Consider the following 24,623-nt stretch of genomic DNA (forward strand, 5'->3'; position numbering starts at 1 on the left):
GAAGCTCAACTCCCTTTCCCAGCACCTAGCAGCTAGGGTGCAGGCTCCTCCAACCAGACTTACTCACACAAGTCTCAGTCTGAAACAGAGCAGCACAAGGAAGCAGGTGCTGTCCTGAACCATTTTTCTAGCATGGATGGTGGAGAGGAGTCTGGCCTTTGTGGGTAGGAATGATGCAGAGTCATGTGTATGGCATCCATCGTTAGCAGAGCCAAGTGTAGTGCCAGCAGCAGCAGTGGCAGCTCTAAAGTCTGGCTGAGGCAGTCCTGCAGAACAGTTTTGTGATTGTTTCTAACTGTGTAGGCTCCACATCTGGCTTTCTGACCCTTCTGGAGATTCCTCAAGCTATTTAATATCCTTGAATAAATCCCTTTCTGCTTAAACAAGTTGAAGAGACTTCTGCAGTTGTCAACTAAGATCCCAGAATACAAATGAAAGCCACATTGAGATACCAACTCACACCCACTAGGATGGCTACTATCAAAACAAATGTTGGTGAAGATGTGCAGGAATTAGAATCCTTGTATACACTTTCGGTGGGAACGCAAAATGGTGCAGCTGCTGCATAAAATAGCAGGAGTTCCTTTAAAAATTAAAAACGGAATTACCATAAAATGCAGCAATTCGACTTCAGATATATACCCAAAAGCATTGAAAGCAGGGTCGCAAAGACATTCGTACACGTGTTTATAGCAGCATTCATCAACATGGGTGGAAGCTTGGGCGGAAGCAACCCACGTGTCCACTGGAAACTGAATGGATAAAGAAAACGTTGTATGTACGTGCAATGGAATGTTATGCACTCTTAGAAAATAAGGAAATCATATGCTACCTGCGTATACCTTGGACAAACACAGTTGATCTTAAGGACATTAGGCAAAATGAAATAAGCCAGTGACAAGAGGACAAGTACTGTATGATGCCACTTACAAGAGGTACCTATAGTAGTCAAATTCATAGAGACAGAAAATAGAATGCTGGTTCTCAGGGGTCAGGAGGATGGAGACTTTTCTTTAATGGGTACAGAGACTTAGTTTTGCAAGATGATAAGAGATCTGGAGATGAATGACGGCATTGGTTGCACAACAATGTGAAAGCATTTAATACCACTGAACCGTACACTTAAAAATGGTAAAAATGGCAAATTTCGTATTATGTGTATTTACCATGTTTTTTTTTTTTTTTGAGATGCAGCCTCACTGTCTCCCAGGCTGGAGTGCAGTGGCGCGATCTCAGCTCACCGCGAGCTCTGCCTCCCAGGTTCTCGCCATTCTCCTGCCTTAGCCTCCCGAGTAACTGGGACTACAGGCACCCGCTACCTCACCTGGCTAATTTTTTGTATTTTTAGTAGAGACGGTGTTTCATATGTTGTTGATGGGAATGCAAAGTGACACAGCAATTTTGAAAAAGCATATAGCAATACCTTAGAAAGTTAAATATCTATTCACCATTCAATCCAGCCATTTCAATTCTTGGTATTTACCCAAGAGAAAAAACACATAGGCCTACTGAAAGACTTCTTCAATAGCCAGGGGTCAGGGGTGGGGGACAGGACAATATGTGGTATGCTTGTGAGGGAATGGTTCCACATCTTGACTTTATCAATGCGAATATCCAGTTATAATGCCGTACTCCAGTCTTGTAAGATGTTATTACTAGGGGAAACTGGGTAAATAGTATACAAGATCTCTATGTGTGATTTATTTTTTGTTGTTGTTGTTTTTTGTTTTGTGAAACAGAGTCTCTCACTCCCCACTAGGCTGGAGTGCAGTGGCGCAATCTCAGCACACAGCAACCCCTGCCTCCCAGGTTCAAGCGATTCTCCTGCCTCAGCCTCCCGAGTAGCTGGGATACAGGTGCCCGCCACCATACCTAACTAATTTTTGTATCTTTAGTAGAGACAAGGTTTCACCATTCACCATGTTGGCCAAGCTGGTCTCAAATTCCTGACCTCAGATGATCTGCCTGCCTCAGCCTCCCAAAGTGCTGGGATTATAGGTGTGAGCCACCATGCCTGGCCCTCTATGTGGGATTTCTTACACCTGGATGTTTACAATTATCTCAAAATAAAAGTTTAATTTAAAAAAAAAAAAAACACCTTAAAAGCCAGGTGTGGCAGCACACACCTATAGTACTAGCTACTTGGGAGGCTGAGGCAGGAGGATTATTTGAGCCCAGGGAATTCAAGGCTGCAGTGAGCTGTGATCGCGTCATTGTACTCCAGCCTGGGCAACCAAAGCAAGATCCTATCTCTAAAAAAACAACAAAATTTTAGACATATTCTTGACCAACACACAAAGTAACTTTCCTGATTTCACTCAGCCAAGGAAGGGTAGAACCCAGATATGAGCCCGGGTCTGGTGGGCTCTCCGGCCCTTGCTCCTCCACCATGTGCTGTCTCCTTTCTAGAGATTCCCCCTTGAGCAGATGCACGATGTGGTGGCAAGAGTACTGCTCTGGCAGTGGGAAACATTGGGTTTCTCCAGCAGAAACCCTGGGAGTGTGGATTAGGACTCTGAATGACTAAATAAAAGTTTTCCCTTGATTGCTAAGCCTGAAATGAATCCCTAAACTTAAAATTTAAATTGTTTTCAGTGGAGCAGGGAATACATTTTAGTAGTAAATAAATTTCTCATCAGAACAGAAAATAATACACAGGGATTATCATCGTCATGATCATAAAAGCTAACATGGGGCCGGGCGCGGTGGCTCATTCCTGTAATCCCAGCATTTTGGGAGGCCAAGGTGGGCGGATCACAAGGTCAGAAGATCGAGACCATCCTGGCCAACATGGTGAAACCCCGTCTCTACCAAAAATATAAAAATTAGTTGGGTGTGGTGGCACGTGCCTGTAATCCCAGCTACTCGGGAGGCTGAGGCAGGAGAATCGCTTGAACCCAGGAGGCGGAGGTTGCAGTGAGCCAAGATGGCACCACTGCATTCCAGCCTGGGCAACAGAGCAAGACTCCATCTCAAAAAAAAAAGCTAACCTGGATCTAGCACTGAATCCTCACAAGAACGTGAAGAGGTAGCTCATTTCAATGTTGCAGACGACACATATGAAACATCAGGAGTTAAGGAACTTGCCCAAGTCCTCACAGTTACTAGCAGAGCTGGATTTGAACCCAGACAGTCTGGCTCCAGAGTTCACATTCTCATTGGGGGAAATCAGGTCAGACAATATTGTAGAAAAATTAATAGGCTGTTGTTTAAGGTGAAGGATTTATGTTATTATTTTGGAGGAATACTGTTTAAATGTATATTTTTTACAAGGACCTACATGTGGATTCACTTTAGATGCCTCACAATAAATATCTCACTACTAATATTTGACAATGAGCCATTCTTATGAAAGCTATTTACAGTAATAGAACTTTCACATGTGGTTTTAACTATGATCTTCACAGAATCCTTGGCATGCATGCAGTTTAGAGATAATCTTATGGAACTACGTAGACTTTTTTGATCAATACATGCCTAAAAATTCAATGGCTGTCATGGAAAATGTATCTTGGGCACCAGAGGTTTTTGTTTGTACAACTAGTTATATAGACACTAATGAATAAGTATCACAGAGTTTCTGAAAGGGAGGAGAAAGGTGATAGGACTTACAGTATTAACTCCATTTGGAAAATAGATGCATTTCTTAGAAAAAGAAATCATCCTAAAATTCCCAGGGAGTCTCAAGGGGCCCTAAATAGCCAAAACAATCTTGAAAAAGAAGAACAAAGTTGGAAGCCCCACACTTCTTAATTTTATAACTACAAAGCAACAGTAATTAAAAACAATAAAAGGTGTGGTACTGACATAAAGATGGATGGATTAGTTCGTTCTGACACTGCTATAAAAATACTACCTGAGACTGAGTATAAACTACCCGAGGCTGGGCGCAGTGGCTCATACCTGTAATCCCAGAACTTTGGGAGGCTGAGGTGGGCGGATCACCTGAGGTCAGGAGTTCGAGACCAGCCTGGCCAACATGGTGAAACCCCTTCTCTATTAAAAACACAAAAATTAGCTGGCCATGGTGGCGGGCACCTGTAATCCCAGCTACTCAAGAGGCTGAGGCAGGAGAATCGCTTGAACCCAGGAGGCGGAGGTTACAGTGAGCCGAGATCGCGCCACTGCACTCCAGCCTGTCGACAGAGTAAGACTCCGTCTCAAAAAAAAACAAAAACAAACAAAAACAAAACTACCAGAGACTGAGTATAGGCTTTCTTTATAAACAAAGGACGTTTAATTGACTTACAGTTCCACATGGCTGGCGAGGCCTCAGGAAACTCACAATCATGGTGGAAGGCAAAGGGGAAGCAGGGACCTTCTTCACAAGGTGGCAGGAGAGAGAAGAAAGTGAAGGGGAAAGAGTCCCTTATAAAACCATCAGATTTTGTGAGAACTCACTCACTATCAGAGGAACAGCATGGGGGAACCACCTCCATGATCCAATCACCTCCCTCCCTTGACACGTGGAGTTTACGGGTTCCTCCCTCGGCATGTGGGGATTACAATTCAAGATGAGATTTGGGTGGAGACACAGAGCCAAACCGTATCAATAGACATCCATAGACCAAGCGAGCAGAAGAGAGAGCCAGAAACAAACCCTTGCATATCTGGACAAATAATTTTTGACAATAATGCCAAGACTACAAAATGGGGAAAGAACATTCTCTTCAACAACTGGTGTTAAGAAAACTGGATATCCACAAGCAAAAGAATAAGGTTGGAACATTATCGTACACAATATACAAAAAGTAAGCCAAGATGGCCAACATGTAAGCCCTTCATGTAAGATCTAAAGACCTAAATGCAGATCTTCAATTATCAAACAAAGACCTAATGTAAGATCTTCAATTATTAAAATTCCAGAAGAAAACATAGGAGAAAAGCTTCAGGACATTGGATTTGGCCATGATTTCTTGGATATGGTACCAAAGGCATAGGCAATGAAAGAAAAACTAGACAAATGGGACATCGAACTTAAACAAACTGAGTCCAAGGAATCAGTCAGCAGAATGAAAAGGCAGCCTACAGGGGCAAGTAATTGTAAGCTATATATCTGATAAGAGATTAATGTGCAGGGTATATTAGGAATTTCCACAACTCAATAACAACAACAAAAACAAAACCAAATAACCCAGTTAAGAAATGGGCAACAAACTTGAATATACATTTCTCCAAAGATAAACGAATGGCCAGTAAGCACATGAAAAAATGCTCAACATTACCAATCTTTGGGAAAATGCAAATCAAAACCTCAATAGAATATCACCTCACATCCATCAGGATGACCACTATCAAGAGAACCAAAAATAACAAGTGATGGCAAGGATGCAAAGTTAGAACGCTTGTATACCATTGGTGGGAACGTGAAATGGTGCAGCCACAGTGGAAAACAGTAAGGCAGTTCTTTAGAAAATGTAAAATATGAGGCCGGGCGCGGTGGCTCAAGCCTGTAATCCCAGCACTTTGGGAGGCCGAGACAGGCGGATCACGAGGTCAGGAGATTGAGACCATCCTGGCTAACACAGTGAAACCCCGTCTTTACTAAAAATATACAAAAAAACAAGCTGGGCGAGGTGGCAGGCGCCTGTAGTCCCAGCTACTCGGGAGGCTGAGGCAGGAGAATGGCGTGAACCCGGGAGGCGGAGCTTGCAGTGAGCCGAGATTGTGCCACTGCACTCCAGCCTGGGCGACAGAGCGAGACTCCGTCTCAAAAAAAAAAAAAAAGAAAAAAGAAAATTTAAAATGCACCATATCATCCAACAAGTCCACTTCTGGGCATATACCCAGAAGAATTCAAAGCCAAACCTTGCAGAGGTGGAAGCAACCCAAATATCCATCCACAAATGAATGAATAAAGAAAATGTGGCCGGGCGCGGCAGCTCATGCCTGTAATCCCAGCACTTTGGGAGGCCGAGGCGGGCAGATCATGAGGTCAGGAGATCGAGACCATCCTGACTAACATGGTGAAACCCTGTCTCAACTAAAATATACAAAAAAAAAAAATAGCTGGGCGTGGTAGCGGGCACCTGTAGTCCCAGCTACTCAGGAGGCTGAGGCAGGAGAACGGTGTGAACCTGGGAGGCGGAGCTTGCAGTGAGCTGAGATCGTACAACTCCACTTCAGCCTGGGCGACAGAGGGAGACTCTGTCTCAAAAAATAAAAAAAGAAAGAAAGAAAAAAGAAAAGAAAATGTGGTGTATACACACAATGGAATATTAAGCAGTCTTAAAAAGAAGGAAATCTTGTCATATGCTGCAACATGAATGAACCTTAAGGACATTATGTTAAGAGAATTAAGCCAGTCACTAAAGGACAAGTACCATATAATTCCATTCACACGAAGTACCTAAAGTGATGAAAATCATAGAAACAGAAAGTATGAAGATTTGGGTTAGAGTAACCAAGAGCTAAGGGGAGAGGGAATTCCTGTTTAGTCGGTATAGAGTTCCACTCTTGCAAGATGAAAAAGTTCTATGGATCTGTGTACGACAATGTGAGTGTACTTAAACTATGAAACTATACACTTCAAATGGTTAAGATGGTAAATTTTGAGCCTGGTGCAGTGGCATGTACCTATAGTCCCAACTATTCAGGGGACTGAGATGGGAGGATCACTTGATTCTAGGAGTTCAAGACTGTAGGCTGGGCGCAGTGGCTCACACCTGTAATCCCAGCACTTTGGTAGTCTGAGGCAGGTGGATCACCAGAGGTCAGGAGTTTGAGACCATCCTGGCCAACATGGTGAAACCCTGTGTCTACTAAAAATACAAAAAATTAGCCAGGCAGTGGTTGAGGGCACCTGTAATCCCAGCTACTGATGAGGCTGAGGCAGGAGAATCGCTTGAACCCTGGGGGTAAAGGTTGCAATGAGCCGAGATCACGCTACTGCACTCCAACCTGGGCGACAGAGTGAGACTCCGTCCCCGTCCCTGTCCCCCTCCCCCCGCCAAAAAAAGACTGTAGTGAACTATGATCTTGCCTGTGAATAGCCACTGCACCTCAGCCTGGGCAACATAGCAAGACTTCATGTCTAAAAAAAAAAGGTAGTAAATTTAATGTTACGTGTTTTTCACCACAAGAAAATATAATGAAAGCATTTCAAAGAAAAAAAAAGGAATGGATAAATTTCTAAGATAATCTGTATGAAAAGAAATCTAAGTGTATTTTATGTAAAGCGAGAAATATTTTTAAATGCAAATAATTCATACTTCCTGCCCTTTCCTCCCCTCCTCCCCATTTTGTCATACAATATTAAGGATGTTTCTATTTTAATATTGGGTTCCTTTAAGGTAGATTTATATTTCTTTAACCAAAATTAGAGCTACCTAATTTGAAGTCAACTGCACAGTAGTGTGAGAAGAATGCAACTTGAAATTAAGACCCAGGTTCTAGGCCTGTTTGTTGTCATAAATTTGCTTTTGGACTCTGAATGAGTCATTTAAATTTTCTGTATCTGCTTCCTCAAATGCCAGATGTGCCCTCTCTCCTTCACAGACTCTTGTGAAGTGTTTTTCAAAACAAAAAGTACAATGTAAACACCAGCCCTCTAAGTCCTCCTATCTAGTTTCCTCCATGGAGGAACCCCTCTAAGGGGGAGGCAGGAGGGTTTGCTCTGCAAAGAAACACAGTGTTTCATCTCGACAAAGTGGCTTCTGAGTCTCCAGTGCCCAGCATGGTGTCTGACACATGTCAGCAGGAAAAGTTGGCTTTCCAAACTGCTGATTCTGTGTTACAGTTTTAAGCTAAACTCAGAGAGTAATTAATGTTCTTTCCTATTTATTCAATCTCGAAAAGTTACCTTTTGCAGGGCTTTTCCCTAGAATATAATGATGCCAAGGTCATGATAGTGCAGAAATGTTCATAGATAGCCTTATGATTAAGTATGGTTAGCAACCAACTGTCCAAAGTGGCAAATAGATGTGCAACTTGAGGTTTTGAGACTTATTTCCTGGAGAGGATCATATTCATTGACTCACTCACTGGGAGCCCAGGGCTAGCCACATAAGCCTTCCAGGGCTTTAGTGTTAATATTGCTGAGCTCTCCTGGCATGTGGGTTTGTTGATGAAAGTACTGGGTGGTTCTTTGAAAACCTGGAAATGCAAAAACAGTGTTAATAAGACTCAGAAAAGAGGCCAGGTGTGGTGGCTCACATCTGTAATCCCAGCACTGTTGGGAGGTCGAGGCAGGCAGATCACTTGAGGTCAGGAGTTCGAGACCAGTCTGGCCAACATGGTGAAACCCTGTCTCTACAAAAAACACAAAAACTAGCTGGGTGTGGTGGCGCACACCTGTAGTCTCAGCTACTTGTACCACTGTACTCCACCCTGGGTGACAGAGTGAGACCCTGTCTCGAAAAAAAAAAAAAAAAAGAAAGAAAGAAAGAAAGAAAGAAAGAAAGACTCAGAAACAAAAGATTTTAGGAAAAAAGGTGCTTTAAAAGGACTAGCTCACCATATATAAAGTACAATAAAGGCCAGGCGCAGTGGCTCACGCCTGTAATCCCAACACTGTGGAAAGCTGAGGCGGTGTGGTCAGGAGTTTGAGACCATCCTGGCCAACATGGTAAAACCCCATCTCTATTAAAAATACAAAAATTAGCCAGGCATGGTGGTGCATGCCTGTAATCCCAGCTACTCTGGGAGGTGGAGCTTGCAGTAAACTGAGATTGTGCCACTGTACTCCAGCCTGGGTGACAGAGCAAGACTCCATCTCAAAATAAATAAATAAATACAATAAATATTTAAAAGGAAAAAATACATACAGAATAACTAAGGTTAATCAGAGAATGGAGACATTTTACTTTACTATTGGCTGAGCCTGTTTATAAAATCAGAGATGATAGGCTCCTTTTATAATTGATTTTCCCAGATTTACATTGATTCAGCAGTCTTTTTTTTTTTTTTTTTGAGATGGAGTCTCGCTCTGTCACCCAGGCTGGAGTACAGTGGTGCAATCTCGGCTCACTGCAACCTCTGCCCCCTGGGTTCCAGTGATTCTCCTGCCTCAGCCTCCCAGGTAGCTAGGACTACAGGCATGTACCATCATGACTAGCTAATTTTGTATTTTTAATACAGACGGGGTTTCACCGTGTTGGCCAGGCTGGTCTCGAACTCCTGACCTCATGTGATCTGCCTGTTTGGCCTCCCAAAGTGCTGGGATTACAGGCATGAGCCACCGTGCCTGGCCAATTCAGCATTCTTTTCTATCTCCAGGTAAGGGGAAAGTTATTTGCATGCCTGGCTTTGTAACATTCTAGCAGTGACTGGTCAAGAAGAATGCAGCTGACACCTGGCTTCTCTTCAGGATGTTGTAAATTTGGATTGGACCGGCAGGTCTGCCCCGCTGTTAGCTCTCTAGGGCATCCAAGGACAGAGGATCCTTCTCAAGGCATTCTTAGTTGTTCTAACTCTATTCACCACCGCAAGAACACGGGCTTTGGAAATAGGCAGAGTTGGGCTTGAAACCTGTGTTCAGCCCTTGATAACAGGGTGACTTTGTCTCTATTGATCAATCTCTCAGAGCCTCAGCTTCTTCTTTCATAAAATAGGCCAGTTAATAATCCCAGTGAGTTAACAAATCCATGTAAAATTGTCATAAAGATCAGAGATAATGTGGATACTGAGACTGAAATGTGTCCCTAAATGGTACTTATTAGCTTTTGTCTGTATGGACTCTAGAATCAATTTCTTTCCCAATTCCACTTAAAACAGAGACAGTAAATTCAAGTATTTCCTCAAGCTGCTGTAGAGTGTCATTTTAAGATGACATTGACTCAACTCCCCTTTCCTTACAACATAACTGGGGGAAAAAAAGGCTGGCCAGGCATGGTGGCTCATGCCTGTAATCCCAGCACTTTGGGAAGCCAAGACAGGCAGATCATGAGGTCAGGAGTTCGAGACCAGCCTGGCCAACATAGTGAAACCCCGTCTCTACTAAAAATACAAAAAATCAGCTAGGCGTGGTGGCAGATGCCTGTAATCCCAGTTACTCAGGAGGCTGAGGCAGGAGAATGGCTTGAACCCGGGATAAAGAGGTTGCACTGAGCCAAGATCGCACCACTGCACTCCAGCCTGGACAGCAAAGCGAGACTCCATCTCAAAAAAAAAAAAAAAAAAAAAACACGCTTCAAGCATTGGCCCTGGGTTCTGCACTCAGATGAGGCTTCAGTATTCTGCCCAATCTCATGGAAGTTCATTCTCCTGGTGCTGGAGCTGCACACACATGAAGTTGCTGAGCTACCATGAGAAGGAAGCATATAGACAAGACTCATCTTCCCAGTAGCCTAAAAACAAAGAAGGAAGGTGCCACACTGTGCATCATTTTAAGTGCTTTGCACCAGCTCTCAATGTCCTACACATTAACTCAATAATCCTGACAACCACCCCAATGCATTAGGTAGTATTAGCAAAATGGTTGGGAGAAAAGATTCTGGAGTCAAACTGCCTGCATTCCAATACTGACTTCACAGTTCACTAGCTGGGTGTCCTTAGGCTAGTTACTTTTCCTCTCTGACTCAATGAGAGTCATCTGAAAGCTCAGGATAATATTACTGCCTATCTCCTGGGGTTACTGTGAGGCTCATGGGTCAAATATTCTTAGCATAATGCCTGCCACAAAGTAAGCACTCATTAAATAATATTGTTATTGTATAGGCAATAGTAATTATCTTGCACAAGATCAAACACCAGGAAGAAGCTAGAAATCCTGGTCTTCTGACTCCAAATTCCAGGCTTTTTCTATGACTATGTGTTACTCTACTGAATGTTTATTTTTCTTTAAACGATTAAAATACCATAGTACGGTTTGTACTGTTCTAAGAACACTGAAGTGTTCTTGCTAATTATACAGAACTGCAAAGAAAAGATCACTGTTAGCAGAATATAATGCTGTTTCACTTTGCACTGGCTTGAGAAAAAGCCCCCACAGAACAGACCATTTCTGAGATTCCCAAGAGCTATACTTTCCAGGATATACTTCTTTGATATCAAAACCAGTGTCGCACCTGCCAACAGAAAGGACTGTCAGTTTGACTAGTCTAGAGGCCATGTTACCTTCTCTCTTTCGTGCTAAGTGGTGACAGCGACTGTTTATCTCCTTTTTAAAGTTGTTCTCTAATATTTTGTTTCAAATTCCTCCAAACAAAACAATTTGCAGCTGCAACTCATGCTAGCTTTCTGGTTCACTGCCTACTTGGGCATAAATAACCAGTACACTGGCTCCCACTTTAACTACCACTAGGCCTGGCACAGTTCCAGGCTCTTTGGGTACTGAACCTTGTGGAGTCCATAAAGTTAATTTTCCACACAAACTTGATTTAACCTGGTATGAACTTCAGACGATGCAGCTCTGGGGAAATTCACACTGACATTCTCACTTCATTTCAAAATATTTTTTTAAATTGTCAAAAAGAAACATTCATGAACATAGACCATATTCTTTCTGGGTCATAAAACAAAATAAAACATTTCAAAGAATTTAAGTCATATAAAGTGAGTTCTCTGAAAATAATGGAATTAAACTGAAATCAATAACAGAAAGATATCTTTAAAAATCCCCAAATAGTTAGAAATTAACACACTACAAAAATAACCCATGAGTCAAAAAGGAAGACACAAGGAAAATATTTTTGGGCCAGGCATGGTGGCTCAGGTCCGTAATCCCAGCACTTTGGGAGGCCAAGGCAGGAGGATCATTCAAGGTCAGGAGTTTGAGACCAGCCTGGCCAACATGATGAAACCCTGTCTGTACTAAAAATACAAAAATTAGCTGGGTGTGGTGGTGCGTGCCTGTAGTTCCAGCTACTTGGGAGGATGAGGTGGGAGAATAGCTTGAACCCGGGAGGCGGAGGTTGCAGTGAGCTGAGATCATGCTATTGCACTCTAGCCTGGGTGACAGAGTGAGACTCCATCTCAAAAAAAAAAAAAAAAAAGAAAGAAAATATTTTGAACTGAATGAAAATGATAATACAACATATCAAGATCTCTGTGATGTATTTAAAGTGGTGCTTACAGGAAAAAATATGGCATTAAAGGCTTATATTAGAAGGCGGGGTGCAGTGGCTCATGCCTGTAATCCCAGCAATTTGGGAGGCTGAGGCAGGCAGATTACCTGAGCTCAGTAGTTGGAGACCAGCCTAGGCAATATGGTGAAACCCTGTCTCTATAAAAAATGCAAAAATTAGCCAGGCGTGGTGGCACACCTACTTGGGAGGGTGAGGCAAGAGGATCGCCTGAGCCTGGGAGGCAGAGATTGCAGTGAGCCGAGATTGTACCACTGAACTCCAGCCTGGGTGGCAGAGCAAGACTGTCTTAGAAAGAAAAAGAAGCTTACATTAGAAAAGGAAACAGGTCAGTCATGGTGGTTCATGCCTATAATCTCAGCACTCTGGGAGGCTGAGATGGAAAGATTGCTTGAGGCAGGAATTTGAGACCAGCCTGGGCAACATAGAGATACCCCAATCTCTACAAAAAAGTAAAAAAATTAGCTAAGTGGGGTGGTGTGAGCCTGTAGTTCTAGCTACAGGAGAGCCTGAACCCAAGAGTTTAAGGTTGCTGTGATTAGGCCACTGCACTCCAGCCTGGGCAACAGAGTGAGACCTCTACACACACACACACACACACACACACACACACACACACGAAGATCTAAAATTAATGTTTTAAGCTTACATCTTAAAAACAAACAAATAAACAAAACAACCTAGAAAAAGTATCTAGGCCAGGTGCAGTGGCTCACACCTGTAATCCTGGCACTTTGGGAGGCCGAGGTGGGTGGATCACCTGAGGTCAGGAGTTTGAGACCAGCCTGGCCAACATGGCGAAACCCCTTCTCTACTAAAAAATACAAAAATTAGCCGGGTGTGGTGGCGCACGCCTGTAATCCCAGCTACCCGAGAGGCTAGGGCGGGAGAATTGCTAGAACCCTGGAGGCGGAGGCTGCAGTGAGCCAAGATCTCAGCACTGCACTCTAGCCTGGGCAATAGAACGAGACTCCATCTCAAAAAAAAAAAAAAGAAAAAGAAAAGAAAAGCTAAAACCAAGCAAGCAAAGGAAGAAAATAATAAAGAGATGAAATTAATAAAATTGAAAAACAGATAAACAATAGAGGAAATCAATTAAATCAAAAGCTGGTGTTTTCTTAAAAGATCAATAAAATTGATAGGCCTTAAAGGAGACAAAATTTACCAATATTGAGAATAAAATCTAGAACACTACTATAGATCTTACAGACATTAAAATAGTAATAATGTAATATTATTATATTGAACAACTTAATGCCTAGAAATTTAATTCTTTAGGTGAAACAGACACCTTGAAAGACACAAACTACCAAAGCTTTCTGAAGAAGAATTAGACATCCTGAATATTTTATTTTAAAAATAGAATTTGTAATTAAAACAATTTCAACAAAGAAAACTCTAGACCTAAGTGACTTTACTGGCAAATTCTTCCAAATGCCAGGCACAGTGGCTCACACCTATAATCCCAGCACTTTGGGAGGCCAAGGCGGGCAGATAATCTGAGGTCAGGAGTTCAAGACCAGCCTGGCCAACGTGGTGAAACCTCATCTCTACAAAAAATACAAAAAAAAAAAAAAACAAAAAACGAGAGTGATGGCATATGCCTGTAATCCCAGCTACCTGGGTGGCCAAGGCAGGAGAACTGATTGAACCCAGGAGGCGGAGGTTGCAGTGAGCCAAGATCGCACCACTGCACTCCAGCCTGGATGAAAGAGCAAGACTCTGTCTCAAAAAAAAAAAAAAAAAAATTCTTCCAAACATTTAAGGAATTAATAATACCAATTTAATATAAACATCTCTAGAAAATAAAAGGGAAGAGAAACACTTCCCAACTCATTTTTTGAGATCAGTATTATCCTGATGCCAAAATTAGCAGACATTACAAGAAAACTATACATCAATATCTCTCAAAACATGAATGTAAAAATTTCCAATAAAATATTAATGATCAAATCCAGCAAATAAAAAATATATATATATATATATATTTCTTCTTTTTCTTTTTTGAGACGGACTCTCGCTCCGTTGCCTAGGCTGGAGTGCAGTGGCACAATCTCGGCTCACTGCAAGCTCCGCCTCCCGGGTTCACGCCATTCTCCCGCCTCAGCCTCCTGAGTAGCTGGGACTACGGGCACCCACCACCAAGCCCGGCTAATTTTTTGTATTTTTTTAGTAGAGACGGGGTTTCACCGTGTTAGCCAGGATGGTCTCATCTCCTGACCTCGTCATCCGCCGCCTCGGTCTCCCAAAGTGTTGGGATTACAGGCGTGAGCCACCGTGCCCGGCAATATATTAAAATGATAAAATCATAAATAAGTTGGGTTTATCCCAGGAACAAAAGGTTGGTTTAACATCTAAAAATCAATGTAATTCACTGTATCAACAGACTACATAAAAACAATTAGGTGGTGAACACCTATAATTCCAGCTACTCAGGCCTGGCAGAAGTAGGAGGATTGCTTAGGCCCAGGAGTTCAAGGGTACAGTGAGCAGTGATAACACTACCGCACTCCAGCCTGGGTGACAGAGCGAGACCCCCTCTCAGTTGAAAAGAAAAGAAAAGAAAAGAAAGAAAAAGCAAATGATCATCTCAATAGATGAAGAAATGCATTTGATAAAATTCAATGTCCATTCATAATTTTAAAAAGCAAACAAAAACACAACTAAGCAAACTAGGAATGAAAGTGAACTTTCTCAGCCTCCTATTAATAAAAGGGCTTCTGTGTTAGATATATATGGCTGCATAACAAATTACCCCAAAACATAACAGCAAACATATTTCAGTTTCTAGAGGTCAGGAACCCAGGTATGGCTTAGCTGGGTGCTCCTGGCTCAAGGTCTCTCACAAGATTGAACTTACATTGTCATCTGCGGCTACAATCTCATCTGAAAGCTCACTAGAGTTGGGGTGGCGGGGGAGATCCACTATCCTCAAAAGGCTACATACGGTCTGATTCCATTTTCATGACATTCTGGAAAAGGCAAAACTATAGAGACAGAAAACAGATCAGTGGTTGCCATTTGCAAACAATTTCTGTTGACAGACCACCTCTAGGCCATCCCTGTACTGGGTTTCCAGGGCAACCACCAGCCCTCCCTCCTCAGCTCCAGGCTCCTTTCTGAACCCTACCTGGGTTTACATTTAGTAGCATGCTGCTTGACACGGGATTGACTCCCGTTTCATAGACACTGTGTTAATTTTCTCTCCTCGGGTACTGCTTCCGGGGCAAATACCCGCATTGATGCTGGCACCGGGAACGGGGCGGATGACAAAGTGTGAGGCAGTCTGCCCAGTGGCAACTGACATGATTTCATGATTTCCACAGGTCCATCCGCTTCCTGCCAGTGTGTCAGATCAGAGCAGCAGGAGTCCGTCGGGAGAAGGAAGGGGGAAAGGAACCGAAAACAATTAAGGCAGGCTCTGTAAGCTTCCACCTCCCACACCAGAAGGGTCCCACAGCAGAAGACTACAGTGGAACCTTCCCTGCTGTAGGAGGAAAGTGCTGACTTTAACCAATTTCTGCGGTCACGCCTTCCTCTTCTTTCCTTTCTCCCTCTCATTCATTCACTGACGCCGCAGCACTGATCAGCACAGACACAGAAGCTGCCTCCAAGGGACCAAAGGGAATAACCGCGGTTCTGAGGTGTGGGGACGGCTGTTCCAGGGAAATGTGGACCGCTCAGGAGGGGCTCCTAGCGCAGGCGTCTTCCCCGCAGACGCGGTTACAGTTGCGCTTTGCACGGCTTGCGGAAGTTTGCAAATCTAGCAGGTCTGCTCTCCCGGCAGCAGGACGTGCAGGGACTCGGCCCGCGGTCAGGACAGCTCCCGTGGACTAAGGGCGGCCCCCCGGGGCCCTTCCCTGCAGCCGGGACGGCGGCCGGGCTGGGCCGGGCAGGGGGTGGGAAGCGGGGGCGCTGCGGCCCCGCCCAGGCCGACCCGGGGCGGGGGCCGGTTCCCATAGGGATCTCGGGCCGAGGCACGCCGAACCGAGCCGAGCCGGGCGAAAGAAGGCGAGGCGGGAGCCAGGCCCGGCCCAGACTGCCGCGGCGCGGTGAGTCCCGGGCGGGCTAGGAGCGCGGGCCGTGCCGGGCCAACACGTGGCACCGCTGCACGCTGCGCGGCGCGGCTGGGGGGCACGTCCGGGCGCGGGAGGGTTTTCCCGGTCCCGCGGACTAGGGGCGCGTGGTGGTCCCCTGCGGCCCAGCCTCGCCGCCGCCCCGGGGAGAGCCGGGAGGTGTCTTCTTGCCGCAGGGAAATGAGACCCGAAATTAGAACCGGGGAAGCCCTTAGCTCTCTCCGTGCTCCAGCCAGCTCAGGTGTCTTAGATCGGATGAACGATAACGTTAAAAAGATAGATTATCTTACAGCTCGGCTCGTTTTAGGATGGCAAGTTACATTTTAACTTACAGGGTATTTAACGGGCGATTAAAATTGGGTTATTGGAGGCAGCTAACTCTAGGCTGTTACTCCTGATCGCGTTGCCATTGCCGACACGGGTCCACGCTTCGTTCCTTAACATGTCCTGTTCTGTTCTAGGCCCGTGACGAGCACTCATCGTTGGGTGGGGCTCTAGTGCAGTCCGTTCGTGCCAATATTTTATAAGCGACGTTTTCAAACTATGTGAAGATCTGTTTTTTGTTTGTTTGTTTGTTTGACGGAGTCTAGCCCTGTCGCCCGGGCTGGAGTGCAGTGGTGCTGTCTCGGCTCACTGCAACCTCCGCCTCCTGGGTTCTCGCGATTCTCCTGCCTCAGCCTCCTGAGTAGCTGGGATTACAGGCGCCCATCGCTACACCCGGCTAATTTTTTGTATCTTTAGTAGAGACGGGGTTTCACTATGTTGGCCAGACTCGTCTCGAACTCCTGACCTCAGGTGATCTGCCTGCCTTAGCCTCCCAAAGTGCTGGGATTACAGGCGTGAGCCACCACTCCCAGCTGAAGATCCATTTTAAGAAGATTTATTCCTCTATGATGGAGAAGTATGAAAAAATTGGGAAAATTGGAGAAGGATCCTATGGAGTTGTTTTCAAATGTAGAAATAGGGACACGGGCCAGATTGTGGCCATCAAGAAGTTTCTGGAATCAGAAGACGACCCTGTCATAAAGAAAATCGCCCTTCGGGAAATCCGAATGCTCAAGGTAATTGATTCACTTTTCCTTTTTTCTTTTTCCAGACAGGATCTCACTCTGTCACCCAGGCTGGAGTGCAGCGATGTGGTCATACCTCACTGCAGCCTGGAACTCCTGGGCTCAAGCCATCCTTCTGCCTCAGCCTCCTGAGTAGCTGGGATTACAGGTTCTAGCCACTGCTCCAGGCTCCACTTTTTCTTTAAAGTGAATTTTTAGGGATGAAAGAAATAAAGTGAGTCATGTTATGTTAAAAGAATGTCATGGGACATGGTTACATCTTACTTCATAGCCTTTTGACTTCAGTGACACAAATGGGATATCTGTGCACAAGTCACTAATTATATAATGAACTAGAAAGCAGAAACAAAAGTGCCAGGTAAGGTGGCATTCACTTTTAGAGATGCTATGGTATATTTTATTTTTCTTCTCAATAGTTTCCCACCTGTAGACCTGGGTTTTCAAGGACCATCACAATTTGATAGTATAGGAATGTAAGACAATTCAATTTTGCCTAGCATTGTTGATTTTTAAACTTCTAAGGTATTTTCTATTGGTATACTCAGTCTTTTAAGAGAATTAACCATTTACCTGTTTTCACACTGCCAGGAAGCTCACAGGTCTCATTACACCTCATATATATTTACTGCTGAGCATCATCATGTCTCATTTCTAAAAAGAAGTGTTCTTCTTAAAGAAGTGAAATGATCACTTTCTATTTTTTTTTAATGTTTTGTAGAAATGGGATCTCGCTATGTTGGCCAGGCTGGTCTGGACCTCCTGGCCTCAAGCGATCCTCCCACCTTGGCCTCCTAAAGTGCTGGGATTACAGGCATGATCCAACGAGCCTGGTCTGATCACTTTTCAAATGTTTATTAGTTAACCCTAAAAATACCATGATATCGGAGGGGGGAAAGGTATTTATTACAAGCTAAAAGTGTGTTTGCCTCTAATGGAGAGACTTCTTTACAGAACTTCTGTGAAGGTGAAATCCAAATCCCAATGTGAAAGGTGACATGTAATGAATACCGTGGAGGTCAACTTTGTTTCAGTTATGGCCTCTGTGTTCTGACCTGTATAACTAACTACATGACAAGGGAAGAGCAACATGGTGAGAGACAGATGAATGAAACTTCCAGGGGATTTACTATTATTCTTGCTTCTGCAGTTTCTCCAGATCATTCTACAAATCTTTTACCCATGGATAAGTGTGTGGGGTCACTTCTAGATAAGGAACCTAAATGGAAAGCAGCAAGCTTTGGACAAATTGAAATGGGTGGATAACAGGGCAACTTCTCTATTTAGGTTTGGAATGTTCTTAGCCAACAGGATATTATGTATTGAGAGGAGATGCTTCCAAAGTCCCCCAGGGGAGTGCTCCCATAGGCAGGGGTGAGACCTGCAGTGTATGACCATCCCCCTGCCCGGGTCACTCTACCCTTACCCTCTCTGTACACAGGGAGAGGCTGTTAGGCATTTTCTCTTCCTCAGGCTTTCCTAGGGGAGGAGGTGATCATTACATTTCAAAGGGTTCATTGACCTGAAAGAAAATCTGTTTCTTGCAGAAAGATACTTTTTCTGATTCTGAAGATTACTTTTGTGAATGCTCCTTTCAAATCTCTCACCACACTTTATCAATACTACATTAACAGTGATAGCTCCCCAAATTAATTGAGTTCTTCCAGGATGGAGACCTTGCCTCTGTAGCTCTGTATCCCCAAAGCACACTAGTTGGCACATCTAGGCCTCCCAAAAATGTTATTGTTGGATTGAAAAAAAAAAGTTAACAAAATAAGCTCTTAAAAAAGGTGGATGTTGGCCGGGCGCGGTGGCTCAAGCCTGTAATCCCACCACTTTGGGAGGCCGAGACGGGCGGATCATGAGGTCAGGAGATCGAGACCATCCTGGCTAACACAGTGAAACCCCGTCTCTACTAAAAAATACAAAAAACTAGCCGGGCGAGGTGGCGGGCGCCTGTAGTCCCAGCTACTCGGGAGGCTGAGGCAGGAGAATGGCGCAAACCCGGGAGGCGGAGCTTGCAGTGAGCTGAGATCCGGCCACTGCACTCCAGCCTGGGCGACAGCGCGAGACTCCCTCTCAAAAAAAAAAAAAAAAAAAAAAAAAAAAAAAAAAGGTGGATGTTGCCAATAAATTGGGAAGTCAAATGTGTTCTCTGAACTGAATATTGATATCCTCCAAAGGATGGGGTTGTGTGCACATGATCCTGATTTCAAAGCATGCAGCACCCCACTCTCCAGATTAAGTGCACAGAAGTAGACACCCCCGATCTCTATGAAGTGGTGGGACTAGATTAGAGGTAGAGTCTGTTCTTTAAAGCTGTAACTTTTCAGAGTTGTATGCTATTCCTAACATAATATGTACTAGACTGGGCATGGTGGTGCATGCCTGTGGTCCTAGCTACTTAGGAAGGAGGCCAAGGCAAGAGGATGGCTTAAGCCCAGCAGTTCAAGGCTGTGGTGAGCTATGATTAGGCCACTGTACTCTAGCCTGGGTGACAGAGTGAGACCCTCTCTGTTATAAAATAAAGATACTTAATAAATATTTGCTGAGTAGGTAAATTGAGGGTATGGTGAATGAACATTTTATTTTCTCCATTTATGGATTCAGTAAATACTCATAGAGTCCCATTTGTGCCTACAATGATGTTTATGCAAAGTTGTACACCCTGTCTTTCAGCAGCTCGGCTCTTGGAAGGGAGGTAAGATGAGTTGTCCTTTGGCTCTCACTCCTTATAGACTGGTTCCAGTGAGCAGGGCATGTGTACCCTTGTCTGGTAAGAACTCTTTAGGTGCTTGTTGAATGGTGAAAATAAAGTGACTGGGGGCATGTTTGAGCTGAACTTTGAAATGTTTAGGGAAACGTGGAATGAGAGATAAGGCATTCCAGGCAGACACTCTATCCTAGGAAAAGGTGCATAAGTGGAAAGCACAGTATATTGAGGGAACACAGGTAATAACCCCAGTGTCTTGGCCAAGATGCCCAGTGGGTGCTAACAGGCCAGGGAGAGAAGGAAGGGGGAAGCCAGGGTCCAGCAGGATCAGGTCATATTCTAGATTTCTTCTGAAAGAAGAGCACATAGGAATCTAATGATTAGATGAGAAATCAAGAACAATTTCAAGGTTGTTGACTGAGTGACTGGAAGAATGAAGAGATCGTTCACTGTGATAGAGACCCAGGTGCAAAGTTGGTGGAAAGGAAATAAAGAGCTCTGTTTTGGACAGGTTAAGTTTGAATTGTGAACCCAAAGAGACTTGTAAAGTAGGCAGTTGACTACACAAGTCTGGCATTCAGAAGAAGTCCGGGTTGGAGACAGATAAAGTTGGGGTACATAAGCTTATCGATGGTATTTAAAGCTGTGGGACCGGAGGTGGTCACCATGTGGGATGGAGGGACAGGTACTGAAGGTGGAAGCTTAGTGTACCCAGCCCTTGGGGGTCAGGAAGATGACAAGGAACCAGCAAGGGAGGCAAGAAGAGGTGATCTGCATGGTAGGAAACCCCATAGAACAATGTTCTTTCTTTATTATCATTATTATTTATTTTTTGGAGACAGTCTCGCTCTGCCACCAGTGGCACAATCTCAGCTCACTGCAAACTCCACCTCCCAGGTTCAAGAGATTCTTCTGCCTCAGCCTCCCAAGTAGCTGGGATAAGAGGTGCCTGCCACTACACCTGGCCACTTTTTGTATTTTTAGTAGAGATGGGGTTTCACCATGTTGGTCAGGCTGGTCTCGAACTCCTGACCTCAAACGATCCGCCTGCCTTGGCCTCCCAAAGTGCTAGGATTATGGGTGTGAACCACTGCGCCTGACCACAGTGTTCTTAAAAGCTTAGTGAAGAAGATAGCTCAAGAGTGAGGGGATGCTCTGTGGTGTCAGAGGTCTCCATTAGTAGATTTAGGATTAGCCATTGGCTTTGATCATGTGAGGGTCTTTGGTGACCTTGACAAGAGCTGTGTGAGTGGAGAGGAATGAAACCTTCATCAGCAGAGGTTTAAGAGAGACGAGAAGAACGAAGTGGAGATAGTGATATGGGCAACTGTTTTGAAGAGTTTTATTATAAAAGGAAGACAAAAATGGGGCAGAGGTGTTTGTAAAGATGTGGGCTGAAGAGAGGTTTTTTTGTGGTTGCTGTTTTTAACTACAAGTGAGAAGTACATTTGTATGCTAAAGTTGTAAATAAATCCAGTAGAGAAAAAACTTGATGTTGGAGGAGGGAGAGAATTACTGGACCCATGACCTTGAGTTACTAACCTGAACCATACCAAACTTCAATATCATTGCATAAAAAAAGACAATTTAGGCCGGGCACGGTGGTTCACGCTTGTAATCCTAGCACTTTGGGAGGCCAAGACGGGCGGATCACCTGAGGTCAGGAGCTTGAGGCCAACATGGTGAGACCCCATCTGTATTAAAAACACAAAAACACAAAAACTAGCCAGGCGTGGTGCCAGGCGCCTGTAATCCCAGCTACTCCTGTCTGAGACAGGAGAATCGCTTGAACCTGGGAGGCAGAGGCTCCAGTGAACCGAGATCGTGCCCTTGTGCTCCAGCCTGGGTGACTGAGTGAGACTGCTAGATTCTTTACATACACTCTCCTTAATCTTTCTGTAACAGGATCCACAGCGGGCTCCAAGCTATGGGGTGGAACTTCTTCCACCAGGGTATTCACCGTCTTCTGATTTGCGTATGATACACGGACTCTACGTGAATTCAACTCCTTTCCATAACTCAGGTTTAAATATATTAAGGATTTATTGGATGAGAGGTAGGGTGGTCATAACAGAAGTCAGATTGCAGAGAGAGACAATGTAACTGAAAGAAAATCACCTTAAATCAAGAAGTCAGGAGCTGGGTGTGGTGGCTCACGCCAGTAATTCCAGTATTTTGGGAGGCCGATGTGCGGATCTCTTCAGCCCAGGAGTTCAAGACCAGAGGGGGCAATGTGGTGAAACCCCATCTCTACAAAAAATAGAAAAATTAGCTGGGTGTGGTGGCATGCACCTGTAGTCCCAGCTACTCAGGAAGCTGAGGTGGGAGGATCACCTGAGTTCTGGGAGTCAAGGCTGCAGTGAGCCGTGATTTGTGTGGCTACACTCCAGCCTGGGCAACAGATTAAGACACTGTATCCAAAAAAAAAAAAAAAATCAAGAAGTCAGGCATGATGGGCTGGAGCATCACAGGCCCTGTGGTGGAAAGTGGGCAGTGGTTCTGCATAAAGCAGGCGGATGCACTTGAACTCCACACAGCCCCTTAGGGGAATATCTGTGTGTCCGGAAAGGAGCAAGGAAAGGGCTATGTGTTTCAAAACAAATACAAACCATACAAATACAAAGTAATACAAACCAATACAAAACAAATACAAACCATACAAATACAATGTAATACAACAGAATAATTGAGTTTCTAAGGCCCCAAGCCCCTATGCTGCTGAATCTTCTCTCTGTGGAATGAAAATGGTAGGAAGAGGAAAGAAAGAATTTCAGCCAGCAGTGGCAGAAAAAGTAGATGCTCCTAGCGGAGTTGGAGGTTAAGGACAGGACAGTGTCACTGTGGGATCTCTGGGCAGATGTTCTACCTATGGCAGGTGGTATGGGGGCGTTAAAATATATTAGACCAGCATTGGTAGAGGGCTGAGAGCAGCAGCTGGGACATTGTCCGTGACAGGTCTCCCTCCAGAAAACAAGAAAAACAAGAGAGACAAAGAGAAGGAATCATCTACTGCTCTGTGGCAGGTAGGGGCAAGGGACCTAGTAAATCTGGACAAACTGCCAAGTGTCGTTGTTACCTGGGATGCACAAATTACACTGCTAACAACCTTAGAAGGTAGATATTGTTATCCCGTTTTACCAATGGATTCAGTGTGGTTAATGATTTGCCAAGGCGTCCCGGTCAGTAGGCTGGAATGCAGAAACAGTTCTCTCTGTCCCCAGGTTCATGCCATGTGGTTTGCCCGTACCAGAACCATCCATCACTTTATACCAAACACCATACTCTGAAGTCTCCCCATGACTGGTCCTCAGAATTTATACTGCCCATTCTCCAGCAAGGCCTTAGCTGTGAGATTCGTGGCTTCTGTGGAGGCCTGAGTACAGATTCTAGCTGGAGCAGCAGTTCTTTCCATCTCTCATTCCATAACCCTATGGACTATTTTAGAAGGCTAAAAGTTATGGTTTGCCACCTACAAAGATGAGAATAAGCATGAGGGGAAATGTCCATTTGAAAATTAATTATAAATATCACAACGTAATGCAGAGATTAATAATGAGAACAAGGTCACTCCTAAAGGGGGAAAATTGGTTCTTGGCAGGTGACAAAAAAGTCTAACTTTTTTATTGTTTAAAGCACAGATATACATATGGTTCATATACAGATATATAGTATATTTGTGATATTAAAATTTCATTGGTAAGTGATTAGAAAAAATGTGTAAAATGACTCTTTGGGGGAAAGAAATGAAAAAAGGTGCATGGGGTGTGGGTGAGTGGGACTGCTGAGTGTATCCTAGATGCCAGAAGTATGCTCTCATTTGATTTTAATTCATCATGAATAGTAGTAACCTGCTGAATGTCCAGAACATCCCTTTTTTCCCTGCTGTCCGCTTTCATCAGTAGCCTTCTAGAAGGGACAGGGGCTGTGTGACTGAATGGGGACAGGAGCTGCAGTCAGGGACTTCAGCAGTCTGGTCCCCTCTCCTCCCCTCCCCCTCCCTTCTCTCTTTTTTTTTTTTTTTTTTTTTTGGAGACAGTCTCACTCTGCTGCCCAGGCTGGAGTGCAGTGCTGCAATCTTGGCTCACTGCAACCTCCGCCTCCTGGGTTCAAGTGATTCTCCTGCCTTAGCCTCCCCAGTAGATAGGATTACAGGGGCACGCCACCACACCCAGCTAATTTTTGTATTTTTAGTAGAGACAGGGTTTCACTGTGTTGTCCTGGCTGGTCTCAAACTCCTGATCTCGTCATCCGCCTCCCTTGGCCTCCCAAAGTGCTGGGATTACAGGGATGAGCCATCACATCCGGCCATGGGACTTCAGTTTCTGATCATGCTTGAAGCTGTGGAGCGACCTTGGGCAAGCTCTAGTGCTTCCTGGAGCCTGGCCCACCTTATTGCTATGATTTATGTCCCTGTTTGGCATTGCTTTGCTGAATTTTTGCTGAGGAGAGCAGAGGGCTCTTGGGTCAAACATCTAACAGCAGTCAAGCAGCCTCAAGGATGCAAGGGCAGGAAAGTAGAGAGTCAAAGGGAGTAATAGTATAGAAGAGGAAAGCACAGACGGAAAGGCAGAAGGTGAGATTTTAACGTGGTGCTGTGGCCAATGGAGGCGCTAGAGACAAAGCTCTTCACACAGTACCCCCAAGAGGCTCACTGTCTTCAAAGAGCAGACCAGAAATCCTGCTGGGCACATTACCATCATGGTGACAGGCACATGCTCTAAGAAGCAGGACTGTCAAAGTTGCC

At 44.5% G+C, this 24,623-nt stretch overlaps 1 protein-coding gene and 1 long non-coding RNA gene across 6 annotated transcripts in view; one reads left to right on the top strand and one right to left on the bottom strand.

Annotated features, from left to right (window-relative positions):
* Positions 1-15,241, bottom strand: part of LOC105481845 (uncharacterized) — a 35,114-nt gene extending 19,873 nt beyond the window's left edge. For both annotated transcript variants that reach the window (XR_011625895.1, XR_987218.3), the window contains exons 1-2: positions 15,154-15,241; positions 14,884-15,010 (exon numbers count right to left, since the gene is read on the bottom strand). This is a non-coding gene — a long non-coding RNA (uncharacterized lncRNA). The remainder of the gene's footprint in view (positions 1-14,883; positions 15,011-15,153) is intronic.
* A 336-nt stretch (positions 15,242-15,577) lies between these two features.
* Positions 15,578-24,623, top strand: part of LOC105481844 (cyclin dependent kinase like 1) — a 69,058-nt gene continuing 60,012 nt past the window's right edge. Inside the window, exons 1-2 of one of the 4 annotated variants that reach the window (XM_011741639.2) lie at positions 15,578-15,667; positions 16,561-17,160. In XM_011741639.2, the coding sequence (XP_011739941.2) occupies positions 16,990-17,160 (171 nt within the window). In that variant the 5' untranslated portion in view covers positions 15,578-15,667; positions 16,561-16,989. The other 3 variants (XM_071100211.1, XM_071100213.1, XM_071100212.1) reach the window with 3 other exon arrangements.

The sequence above is a fragment of the Macaca nemestrina genome, chromosome 7 (genome assembly GCF_043159975.1).
Source record: "Macaca nemestrina isolate mMacNem1 chromosome 7, mMacNem.hap1, whole genome shotgun sequence".
NCBI classification, from domain to species: domain Eukaryota; kingdom Metazoa; phylum Chordata; class Mammalia; order Primates; family Cercopithecidae; genus Macaca; species Macaca nemestrina.